At 37.7% G+C, this 13,787-nt stretch overlaps 1 protein-coding gene across 1 annotated transcript in view; it reads right to left on the minus strand.

Annotated features, from left to right (window-relative positions):
- The window catches only part of LOC134791025 (endonuclease/exonuclease/phosphatase family domain-containing protein 1-like), a 29,191-nt gene extending 16,469 nt beyond the window's left edge, over positions 1-12,722 (minus strand). Inside the window, exons 1-3 of the mRNA XM_063762073.1 lie at positions 12,151-12,722; positions 11,346-12,030; positions 9,597-9,737 (exon numbers count right to left, since the gene is read on the minus strand). Of these exons, the coding sequence (XP_063618143.1) occupies positions 9,597-9,737; positions 11,346-12,030; positions 12,151-12,424 (1,100 nt within the window). The 5' untranslated portion in view covers positions 12,425-12,722. The remainder of the gene's footprint in view (positions 1-9,596; positions 9,738-11,345; positions 12,031-12,150) is intronic.
- Positions 12,723-13,787: the final 1,065 nt, after the last annotated feature.

The following is a 13,787-nucleotide window of genomic DNA, read 5'->3' on the forward strand; positions in this document are numbered from 1 at the left end:
CCACTAAACATTATTGTTACATTTAACAATTATAATTGTAATTTATAGTTGTTATACATAAGGTACCTTATTTAATTATACATTTATTATTGCTGATACTAACATTGACTAATCTCTCAGAAAATGCCTACTTAAGTCCTCACCGTCCTGAAAGGCAAGATATATCAGACTCTTGGTTTAAAAATGACGAAATAAACAGACAACATACCCTGCTCTTTTTATTACAAGGTTTTATTTAGTTTCACCTGACCGTTGTCTGTCTGTCTGTCTGTCTGTCTGTCTGTCTGTGTGTGTGTGTGTAATCAAATCTTGCAAGTTAAATTTGATCCACTTCCCGATTTCCGATTGAGCTGAAATTTTGCATACATACGTAAGTCGGGTGACAATGCAATATTATGGTGTCATCGAGCTGATCTGATGATGGAGACCGGAGGTGGCCATAGGAACTCTGTGATTAAACAACGAAACCTAATTGTGTTTGGGGTTTTTAGAATAGTCTCGATGAGTATTAGTTGCCGGTGGAAAAAAAAGTACAGTCGGCGATAAAAGCTTGTACCAAAAATGAAATTTTTGCCAAAAACTAATTAAATGCTTTGGTTGAAATGCGTAGATTTTACAAATTTTCAGTGACAGGGGCGGCGATGGCAAGCAAGCATTGTTATAAATATACAGATGGCTAATATTGTAACATTTTTGCTTGGTCAGAGCACTTAGCCCGTTTCCCCGCCTGTCTATTTATTCATAAGTATGGTTGCAGTCGTTTAGAGCTCATTTCTAGTGTAATTTGATACGCAGATTCATGATAACTCCGTTCAGTTGATTTCTTTTAAAAATGAATTGACTACCAAATTACATTTTTACACATACGTTTCAAAATCGCTGTTGCATCAATTTTTCAGTAGTTTTTTTTTATTCGTTAGCGTCTACGTTATCTGTTGTGTCATACAAACGAGTATGTTAGGCTTCCTTAAAAACCTAGTGCTACACTTTGCAATAAATTCACTAAAAGCGACGACCAAGAAAAACATAAGAAATATACAATACCTATCTAAAATACAAATCCTCTTTATTGCACAACATCAGAATAAATGTACATGGAAACACAAATAATACATAAATACAGAGGTAAACAACACCAAACAAGACAAGACAACATAACAACAATAAACAACACACCAACAAGAGGTTAAGAGGTAAGAAAAATGTGACAGTTTGTGGGCAACGTGGGCATCTGGGCTATAACCGCGAAAATCGAAGTTCGCAAATTGCGAGCATCTATCTCTGTCACTATAATTACACTTTCATTGGAGTAAAAGAGAAAGATCCCCGTAATTTGCGAATTTGGACTGGGTGGATACCGCTCAAAATAGAGTAACATGGCAAAGCTTGGAAGAGGCCTTTACCCAAACAGGGACCACAAAAAATTAAAATAATAATATTTAAGTAATTTGAAATGAAAAATGTTAATTTGTGGAAATAAAAGGCAATATAATATAATATAAAAATAATTTGCGAATTTCGGTTTTCGCGGTAGGCGCTCTGAAACCAAAAACCTAATTTCATGTCCAACGAAGGTCAGAGTTAAAATGGTCTAGTGCAACGTGCAACAGTCGATATCTTCGCAAATAACCCCAAGCGTCCACGACGACCTTTGAGAGAAGGAATGATTTGCGGTTCGGCGTCGCAATAAAGGGGTCGGACCATTTAGCCCCCTGAAGATATTCGCTGAAGGTCATCTCCAATTGAGGCCGTTTATATCAGTCTTGTATCTGTTTTGCTAAAAGAATACGATGAGTGAATGATGTATGCAGTTATCGATGTGACAATCAACCGATTATTTCTAAACAATGGTGTCAATAAGTGACGTTTGGGCTATCACGTTCCTATCGATAGCCGCTTCTAGCACAAGCACGCAGACAGCTGAAAAATATTTACGGCCTGATCTCGATGAAGTATCTTTGTAATTAATTTATGGCATTGACAAAACATATATACAAGACAGTATTTGCCTTCGCAAATCAGTGTGATTATTATTGATTCGGCAAATTCAACGAGAAAATAACAAAAATCCGTATCATCACGATTAATGATCATACGTGAAGCAAAGGATTTCCGAGGCAAACAACTTCAATGGTAGAACTTTATGCGATACTTACACTGAGCATTAGGGATTTTTTGAGTTTAAGAATAAGTGGTGATGATTTTAAGTCAGTACCTGATAGACTTTTTTGATTATTTTGATCCTTGTATAAAAACAATGGAAGGCTAAACATGTTCAATTGCTTATGGATAATAACCACTTCAAATACAAAAAGGAAGCGGTTGAACGGAACTGATATCGGTTACGGATATCGCACTGTGTCGACCCCAAACTATAAGCCCATACAACGGATTATGCGCTTAGTATGCATAGTCGGTATGCGGATTATCCATTTATATTTCCACGCATCATCTGAATTTGACGAGTAAAACAAAGTGACTCAAATGAGGTTCTACATAAAGTTTATATTTGCTTGCAATATGGATGCAGTGCAGTTGCTGTGGAGTTGATGTTGAGTTAAGTTTATAAAGAATTATATAAAACCTGCACATTGTCAGCCGAATGTACCTAAATTATATAAATGGGTCAAGTGCATTTCTTTAGCTTTATAATTGTAGGATTGGACTTAGGAGTAATAATTGATATAGGTATATCTCTTCTAATTCGAGACTATTTCATACCTATCGAAAAACTAAATGCATAAGTATACCTATCCCTCGAAGATTTCAAACAAAACTGTTAAATTTCCAACGGGCAATCATTCTACTTTTTTATATTAGGAAGATGATGAAATATTTATGCAATTCTAGGACTTAACTGTGAAAGTAATTACTGTAATTAGATACATAATTACCTGTAGGTACCATACAATGGACTTAGGTCGCTGTCAATATTGGACTGGCCGTGAGTTTATCATTCTTATCGCCCGAGAAATGTCCATCTGTGTATTGAATGAATATCTGACATTATCTACAGCTACACGATAAGAAAGAAATGTAAAACATGCGCCATTTCCGTGACAAATACGTCTTATAAAGTGTCATTCCATGGAGCTTGCTAACAATGTAAACAAAAGTCATTAGTAAATTCATCAATCTTTGATTATTTTAATATGGCGGTTTGTTTACATTGTTAGCAAGTTCCATAGAATGACACTTTACATTATACAGGGTGGGTATTCCCGTTGCCAGGGAGGTTTTGGGATAATACTGAGCAACTTTTACTATAAAACCAACCCCGAAATCGCGAAAAAATATTTCGCGGTTTCATACATTTTGGCTGGTCCATTTTCTATGGGAGGGTAATTTTTTTTTCGCGATTTCGGGGTTGGTCCCATAGTAAAAGTTGCAGAGTATAATCCCAAAACCTCCCTGGCAATGGGCATGCAGTTATTTTTTAGCCACCGTGTATACCGGGTGGGCCATGTAACAGGAGCAATAAATTAAACTGTAGGCTTTACTCCTCAGGACCAACATTTGTTCAGCGACTTTTAAAAATAACTTGTGTTTTGATTTTTAATACATTTTAAATTTTATTCTAAGATACAATTGTATTGCGAATTTTGTTATTTTTACAGCGTGACAAGCAACGTTAATTATAATGATGATAGCGTACATTGAAGATAATAATTAATTTGTATGAAAAATTTGATTATTAAATTAAAAGGACGAAGCACAGAACGCGCTTACATTTATAATTGAATCAACAATCGATAGATAGTCGATTAACTAAGAATGGTTCGATCAAGCAGATTAACTACAATGTAATGAGTGAGTAACTGGGGGCCACCACGTTCGACGTGTTGCCTTCCTGTCACACTTACGTACGAATTTACAAGTGCAACAGAGAGGCAACACGTCGAACGTGGTTCGCGGGAGGCCCTCAGAGTATTATCGCCTACGTACGTGGTTGTTATCAATCATTGTCGGGAACTGTTGATACTAAGCGGAACTGACTATGATATGAAAATCATTCGATTTCAAGCTAACACTAAAGCCCTGTCCAGACGGAGACAATTTTTCGCCAATCTGATTAAATTGTCCAATCAAATCCGTGGCGGCCGGCAGGCGGACTCAAACTCCAATTTGGCTCGCCGAATTCGACTGCCGATTATGACCGATATTACCGATAAAATGGGGTGCGGACGCAAGAACACCAATTTGTGACGCTAGTATTCGCATTTGGGGGCATTTTTTTAATTTAGAGCGCTCAAATATCACCATAAATTTAAAATTTCCGAAAGTGGCCAAATTGGCGTTTGAGTCCGCACGGCCTGATTTGATCGGACGATTTAATCAGATTGCCGAAAAATTGTCCCCGTCTGGACAGGCCTTAACACGGACATTCATTTTAAAGGCCTTTTTAGGATGCAACTAGGAAATCGCTGCCGGCTAAATCGCTAATGCCGGCTGTGTACACACTCGTTGAGAGATCCCGAGACAGGCCGAAAACAAGTGTGTACTGTGTACATACTGCTTCTTTCTCGTCTTGTTCTTATTCGTCTCGTCTCGCCCTTCTTCGATTGAGTCTCTCGCCGAAAGACTCTCGACGAGTGTGTACAGACGGCATAAGATAAGATAGAGTTAGTCATTCATATAAAGACTTGCTAATTACCAGTGATCGACATTTTGGATGCAACAGTAATATGCTTACGCCTGCCCGTAATACCTTTGAAACTGCTCGAAAAGAAATGCTATTTAAGTGTAGGTACCTACATCTATATTCTAAATCGATGTGTAGGTAATATATTTATAAAATATTTAATTGGGGTCATTCACCCCGAGTTGCAAATTGCAACAGTTGCAACTAAATCGCCGATCACTGCTCATCACTGAATTTACTTGATGAAATTATATTTTCTTTTGAACATGTTAATCAGTGAATTTTAACAATATTTACGCGTATGGAGTACGCAAACGAAGCCGCGGGAGGAGGCTAGTACTATTTTGAATCACATTTTCGCAACTCTACCACCACAAACCGCAGCAAGACAAGGCCCCTTGCGAAAGCGGGCGTTTGGGGTATAAATACAGCTCTATATAAATACTCTTTTGAACTTGGCCGGAGACGGTATGCCGGTAATAGCTTCGAATATACACTCTAGAGCAAGGAAAAGGGTAATTTTTTAAAGAATTATTATAAAAAAGCGACCCCTTTTGTATAAAAGCGTATGCTCTTGAGTGTAGTTAGTTCTTGCTTTACTTTTTTCATTATTTTTGGTGATATGCAATGTAGGGGCCTTTGAGAGAACGGTATAAATACAATTACAACAATTATTAAATCATATCTCGAATCACATTCGAATCGAAAATGGGCCAGTTGCACCAAACCGTTTTTCGTTAAAATTTTCTTGTATGATTTCTCTATCTATGGGATGAAAGCTGCCGTGCCGGCCGCGTATTTGAGGACGATCATTTGACCAATGATCAGTTCATCGATTTTGCATGGTGCAGCAACGTCTTTCTGCCATCCATGAACTACATTATTCTTACATATTTTTCTTTCGTATTTGTTCTTATTGCTTAATTTCATTCCCTTTCTTTCTTAACGTGATAGGGAAACCCAAGGCCCCTTGCGAAAGCGCGTTAGGGGTATAAATACGACTCTTTATAAATACTTGACCCTGACATGGAGACGACAATAGGCCAATAATAGGTTTATTATGAGCAACGAAGTACAATAACTAACAAAGCGAATGTTATAGCGCGGATATTAGTTTGTTTACAAGCTTCATAATTGTTAACTCAATTTGTTTATATAATGGTTGACTAAGACATGCATGACTTAATAATATGATTTATTGCAATATGTAAGTGCTTTGGTTAAGAACTGTAAACACATGCGTAATTATGATGGAAACAAAATAGACATGACCACGACTGCTTTGCCAAGAGTAACTCGACGAAGAAGAACTTGAGTTGTAACTTAACAACTATAAATTAACGTCCATTAACTTTTTTTCCATTGCGGAACAGAAGAGACAATTTTTTTCTACGCCGTGTGTATACCACATAGTGTTTTCTCGTACTTCTGCCTTTCAACATATAATTTTGACCCGTGTATAATTAAGCACGATCTATAACTAACAAGCCTGACATAAGCCAGTCATCTATGCTGTGCAAGTCATTCAAGTGCAAGGCAAAGCAGTTGGCGTGAATTTCACGCAGCGACTAGATACGATAAGCGAGTACCTGCGGAAAGCAATATTTTAAATCTAAACTAAACATACAAGTGAAAAACTTTGTTCGTTTTTGAAAATAGTTGGATATTCAATATTCTAACAAACACAATTAGGTTGTGTTTCATCACTTAGTTCCTATGGCCACCTCCTGTCTCCATGATCAGCTCGATGGTATCATAATATTCATAATATCGCATTGTTACCCAACTTACTTGTATGGTAAGTTTTGGGTCAATCGAATCAGTATTCCCAGTGGAAATGGGTCTAATTTAGATTGTAAGATTTGACCCACGCATTTATTTTCTGAAGTGTTTCATAGTTGGTAAGAAAAATATCTTTGAATACTTAAATTTAATGTGAATAAATGACATCATAGCACCGGGTTCACTGTCGCCATATTATTATCTTTCTGAAATACAATTATATTTAATTACAAGAACGTATGCATATGCATAAGTGATTTAAATTCAATGTATTCTTATATGTATCATAGTCAAGTTTTCCTTCAAGAAGCATTTAAGTCTATAAATAGATAGGGCACAACGTAATTGGCTATGCATAATGAGTGTCAATGCCTCCATCTTGGGAGCTAGAAACGGTAGGTACTGTAGCAACTGTTATGTTTCTTCCACATAACGTATAGTTTTATATCTTTCTTTATACAGCCTTAATATTACAAGTAATATTCAATCAACTTTTTCTTGTCACTAGTTGCCATAGTTACGGTCTACTGGGTCACTCTAAAAAATACTAGTTATTTCGTATTTAAATGAACCAAACTTGAATTTTTTGGTAGTTATAAGGCCTTTCTATATAATATATGGGACATATACTAAGCACGTTTGTGGAACATGGTACAACAGCTCTGCTAAGAAACTATGCTACTATTGTCTCCTGGCTGATGGGACAGAATAACAACAAGAAATAGTTGATCGACCCACTTATTTGAAATTCAACCCCTATAGGAGTGAAAATGGGGTTGGAAATTTTAACTACTTTTATGCGAACGAAGCCAATGACTAATTTGTTATGCAACTCTTACCAAGATGGATAGATAAGCAGTAAAATGCAAACTTTCCTATACAGCAGATAAGATTTTGAGTGCTGTCGTTTGAGTACTGATACTATACTAGCTACAGAACCACTTAGTGTGTACTGGGGTGTAGGTACAGCTTACTTACACAGGTACTTTTATAATACAAACATATGCAAATACATATACACACAAGTTCATGTTTTGTTTCATACAAACAAGTAAACGTAATAACGAAGAATGATATTCTTCATTGTGTTAAACATACAATATTTACTATATGGAGCCCATTATAATAATAAGCCATTTTCACAGCCCTTTGTCACTTCTAAAAATATCACGCACACGCTATCATCATTGGTATGAGCTAGGAGGTGTAAATGTAAACCTTACACGAAAGCAATAATCTAACCCTTCTTTGAAAATGTGCTCCGTAACACAAGAGTTCAAGCATTACAGGCACAACTCACGACGCATGCTTTAACGGTTCTTGGCATTCAAATTGTTAAATTAAAATAATTTCTATATTTTCACAATATTCACAACAGACTGAAGTCTAGATTGAAATAAAATGTTTGAATCTACTTGGTTGACGAAATTCGTTAGATAGCTAAAACTGATACAAACTAGTTTGGCTACTTCTCCTTATTTTAAAATATCAAGGCCTATTCATTTGATACTAACCTAAATTTAAAATTACTAACCTCCAAGAGGTGATACAATAACATATCTTTTCTCTCACTTGAATATGCCTCATATAAATCTCTGACTGGTTTAGTAATAAAATAACCTATTTTTAAACAATCTTGTTTGGAAAAGACCATGACTATCTCTATATATTTAGGTATTTAAATAAAAGTAAACAAACAATTTGAACATTTTCAGGTAGTTATAACATTTATTGGTTAACCAACTAAATACAAAACCGCTTGGATCTGTCACTGAACGACCTGACTTTAACCTACATTATTTGATCACGTAATGTTTTCATCTACCCTCAACTGGTTTAAAGAGCCATTTGAGGGTAGATTTTGTTTAATTTAAATACCTAAAGAAACAGAGTATAAGTCGCGAGGCTTTTTGGTCCATTAAGCCGTCCATACACAGTGTTGCCCAATGACTACAAAGCATTAGACAACTCAAAGATTTAAAAAAAAAATGCTTACGTTCTTGCACGCACCTTTATACCAAACGTCAAGTAGTAGGGTGATGATTTAAGGGTTAAATTTAAGCAATATTTTTAATTTATAAAAATAACATTCGTTTTAAGACGAAAAGTCGGAAAACTTGGAAAAATCCAGAAGTTGATAATTTTTAGTATGTGATTTTGAACGGTGTTTTCGGGGTTTGTAATTATTTTATATTTAAAAAAATTATCATAGGTATATCACAAATAGTGTACCTTTCTAATGATAGTAAAAAAAATCAAACTTATATCTATTACTGAAAATTACATATTTACATAAATATGATTTAGCCAATTCAACTTCTAACACTGATTTCGCAGTGAAAATCGAAGTTATGTTTTTTTTTACAATTTTTCCTAGAATTGGCAAACAATTATGTGATACATATATTAATTTCGGGCAAAAAAAAAATCATGCATTTAAGGGGATCTTTTGAAAAGGTTTGCTTACCTATCTAACTGGTCAGCTATGCAGTACTCCCATCTGTGACTGTTGCTCTTCCACTCCCTAACTCTGCGGAGCGAGGGCGAGTTCAGCTCGTCGCAGAGGATCTTCAGAGCCGCCACGTCCAGGACGTCTTGGATTGCGATGAGGGACAATCTGTGGAGATATGGTTATGCTTACCTATCTAACTGGTCACCTATGCAGTACTCCCATCTGTGACTGTTGCTCTTCCACTCCCTAACTCTGCGGAGCGAGGGCGAGTTCAGCTCGTCGCAGAGGATCTTCAGAGCCGCCACGTCCAGGACGTCTTGGATTGCGATGAGGGACAATCTGTGGAGATATGGTTATGCTTACCTATCTAACTGGTCACCTATGCAGTACTCCCATCTGTGACTGTTGCTCTTCCACTCCCTAACTCTGCGGAGCGAGGGCGAGTTCAGCTCGTCGCAGAGGATCTTCAGAGCCGCCACGTCCAGGACGTCTTGGATTGCGATGAGGGACAATCTGTGGAGATATGGTTATGCTTACCTATCTAACTGGTCACCTATGCAGTACTCCCATCTGTGACTGTTGCTCTTCCACTCCCTAACTCTGCGGAGCGAGGGCGAGTTCAGCTCGTCGCAGAGGATCTTCAGAGCCGCCACGTCCAGGACGTCTTGGATTGCGATGAGGGACAATCTGTGGAGATATGGTTATGCTTACCTATCTAACTGGTCACCTATGCAGTACTCCCATCTGTGACTGTTGCTCTTCCACTCCCTAACTCTGCGGAGCGAGGGCGAGTTCAGCTCGTCGCAGAGGATCTTCAGAGCCGCCACGTCCAGGACGTCTTGGATTGCGATGAGGGACAACCTGTGGAGATATGGTTATGTTACCAAAGGGGATTTGGGATAATCAACCTTAATGCACCTTGCAATAAGGCAAGGTTTCACAAAATAGGGTACACAAGTATACTTTTACAAAGTAGGATTTAAACTTTTCACAGGGGTGAGAGAAAAGTAAACTTTTGTAAAGTGAGTAGAATTTTTTCATATTCTCACAGAGTTCAGTGTCATATTCTCTCTAGGTCAGGTTATATTAGAGAACTACAAAAAGGAGAGATCACCTTACTACTAATACTATTGGGGCTGTCCATAAATTACGTCATCGATTTTTGACTCCCCCTCCCCTAAAATACCATCATCGGATGTCCCCCCCCCCCCTCCTAATTTGAAATGACGTAATTTATGAATAGCCCCATTGTTTAAATATGTTAAATATACATTTTCATGTTTTGTGATCGTCAAAAATAAAAATGTTTTATCTTATCTTATCTTATTTTTACTAATTTATCTGGTAAGTAAAAAAGTGAAAAGTTGGCATATGCTGTGTAGATCATTTGATTTAATGGCTTGTTTCCAATAGAAAGGAGAACAATCGGCTAATTAAAGACACTGACTTGATGTTTGGCAAAATCTCGTGATATGATTCATAGAACATTTGAGAATAAAAGTGATTAACTTCGTTTTTTAGTGTTAGAAACATCTCGGCATAAGTACAGAGAAGTTGCAGAAGATTCCAAAAACTAAGAAAAGGTAGGATATTTCGGAAACCTCCCTTATATCTAGTGAAATTTTCCAAAATATCCCATAACTTTTCCAAGTTCAAGGAAACTTTCCACAACTTGCACATATGTAGACATAAGTAAGCATAAGAATTATTATCATATGCTTTTTATGATTGCATGCAGTGCAAGTGTTATTTATACGTCGTAATTTCATAGAAGTTTGACTTTTAAAATAACACTTGCACTGCGCTATCAAAATCTCTGCAGACTATTCTTAGTCTAACTCTAACTACATTCTTAAACACACATTCTGTGGAGTGTTGGCAGGCTATTAAATACTATGAAAGTAAAATCTGCTTCTGTGAAAGGATTTACTCAGTCATTTAATCATTACTTTATTATCAATTACAAAGTAACTACCTATACAATAACCAGTGTTCTGTGCAGTGATTACAGATTTACATGAGCTCATTGTGAAATAATCAGTTATCTACAGATATTGCCACATAGTAGATAATATATGATAGGTTAGCAACTGAATCTCATATATCATGTCTGCATTGTTTTAATATACATTTTTATGTTAAGTCAGAGGCTAGTAAAGGAAGAGACAAGGAAGGTAGGCCCCACCATCAGATGGGAATAATAACTGCCGAGCAGAGAGGGAAAGAGATAAGAGGTTCTTTCTATTGGATTTGCTGCAGCACCAAGTGGCGTGTTGGGCAGTAAAAGTCAGGTACCATACCTTTTATGCAAAACTACCTGAACAACTGTTGCGAGTCTTGCTCCATAAGGCTGTGGAAGTACAAAAGAGATAGCATGATTCCGATGATTTACAACATGAATCGCCACTTAGTTTTGCAGCAAGTTTAGCAAGTAATGTTATTAAAGATATGAAAATCAATTTTACTTACTTGTTTTCCAAAATTGTCCTGCAGATGACCTCTCTGACGCCCGGATTTGTTATCTTATCAATGTCAAGCTGATGCAAATTCCACGAAGCTATCCTACAGCATTTGATCCCGTCCCGTTCATATTTAAACTCCTCTTCTACTATTGGTCTGTGGGAATATGCCGACAGCAGATCTAGGATATCATTTACAGGTGCCGTCGCAAAACCATTCGGTAAAGTCATAGGCAATTTATTTGGCATTGATAAGCTTTTTCTATGAGGCGTCTTTGGTGTACTGGAGACACCATTTAAAAGTGATTTAGCTAATGTTTCATCTGCGTAACCATTTACATGTCCGTTGGTCAGATGCTGTAGACTTTCGCATTTTCTTAGCTCTAGACTTAAGTGTTGCTTTACAGTGCTAAGTCTCACAACATCCATGCCCCGGACTTTTATTAAATCATCTAGCGACTTGAATGGTCCCCTCTTGTTCCGGTAGTCTACTATGTTTGCTGCTATCTCTTGGTTCAAACCGGGCACACATTGCAATTGGAAAACACTGGAAGAATTAACAGAACAAAGCTTGCTTTCTAATGAAACTCGGACGCTGTCTAACGATTGAGAGCAGGAGCTCGCTCTTGAAACTTGTTTGCGGTTGCTAATTGAAATTTCTGGTCTAAGCAGCTCTAATTTCTCGGCTCCTATACCTAAAACAAAGTTAAGACAGACAATGGAGTTATGGCAATGTATATTGAAGCTAGCATAAATATTCAATGATGTGAGAAACATCCGAGTCAGTGAATTAGCATAATGGGTTGGTCACGCACCTGAGACCAAGGCAAGGTCGTCGACGCGCTTGAAGCGGCCGATCATCTGTCTGTGCAGCACTATGGCGCGCGCGAGCTGCCGGTTCACCCCGGGCAGGGTCATCAGCTGCTCCTCCGTGGCCGTGTTCACGTTCATCAGCTCCGGGTACTCCTCCGACGGCGGCAAACTGAATGTATGGCTCAAATTGGATTTATTCAGTTTGTGCCGCCGAGCGAACCCTCGGAATGAGCGCCGACCGCTCTTACTCCTCATCGAACTCGGACTTTGCCCCATATTGACCGCCACGGTTGCTTACAAATCAAATATTGATCATAACGTGAAATTCAAAAGAGTGTTTAGAAAAACCTAATAATAGATCGCGATGCACTATATAACAACACGATTGGAACACTTGCACTATAATTAAACGACTACTGTTGCACTTATCACGTGAAAACACACTTACACTAGTTGCTTAATAAATATTTTTTTCAAAACTAAAAATAAAGTGTAGTTGCTGACACAACTTCCCCCGATCAGCCATAATCAGCAACAGCCACAGACAAGAAAAGTAAGAAAACGTCTAAAGGTTTTGACGGATTGTCTACGACTACAATGACACATGCCATTTTAGGAGTTGCCAGCTCAAACATTTTGAAATCCGGTTGATCCACAATGTAAGAATTGACAATGTGGGGGGAAATGACCCAACAGGATAGTCTTATATATTATCTTTCAGTAGGAGTAGCAGCGAAAGCGCTATTATTGTTTGTCCTTTTGTCACACACTCACATTTTTTTTATTCGCCACCGTAAATTTAGTATGGATTATGGTGGGCAACAAATAAATTCGCAATCATAGTGTCGCATCCTCGGAGTAAATATCTATGGAGCGGCCATTAACAGGCGTTCCCCTCTGCAAAAAGATCGCGGCCGCCGGTCAAGGAGGTTATATAAAACTAGTTGCCACACGTCATACGCCATTCAGCAAACGTCAGTCTAAGCGGAATGATAGGAGCCGAAAATGCCGAATTGCAGCGTTTTCTCGTGCAAAATGAGATCGGAAACGTCTAGTCTACAAAAAGAACACGTTTCTTATCATATGTAAGTACTATTACATCTAAATATTATCAAATAGTGCATTAACTTTGCAAATAACTAAAAAACATTGTCAATCTGACAGTGATACCAGTGATATGATATTAGATCAAATTTAGGGTAATTCTAAAGAAGACTTTCTAAATATTAATTAGGTACGAGTAGAATTTCTAATAGGAAATATTATGCGAAACTCTGCGTAGGGGGCGCGACTACCACAATCCATCACAATCTGGGGGTCCGCCGCGGAACAAGAAAATTTTAATTTCGTTATCTAACCTCTCTATCACTATTGCATATTTGAGCGATAAAGAGAAAAGAGAAAATTTACTAGCTAGCTTAGTGCTACACTCTGGCGGCAGAACATTGCAGTAATATGCCCTATTTGCGTTGCTTTTTGTTATATGTGACGTTCCATGGAAAAAGGTACCTTATGGCGGCCGGCGCTTACGTCGCATGGCGCCGCAATAATATTGGAGCGGCGTTAATAATAGCGTAAGCGCCAACCCCCATAAGGTACCTTTACCCGTGGGACGTCACATATAATCAGGGCCGGATTA

This window comes from Cydia splendana, chromosome 5, assembly GCF_910591565.1.
Source record: "Cydia splendana chromosome 5, ilCydSple1.2, whole genome shotgun sequence".
Taxonomy (NCBI): Eukaryota; Metazoa; Arthropoda; class Insecta; order Lepidoptera; family Tortricidae; genus Cydia; species Cydia splendana.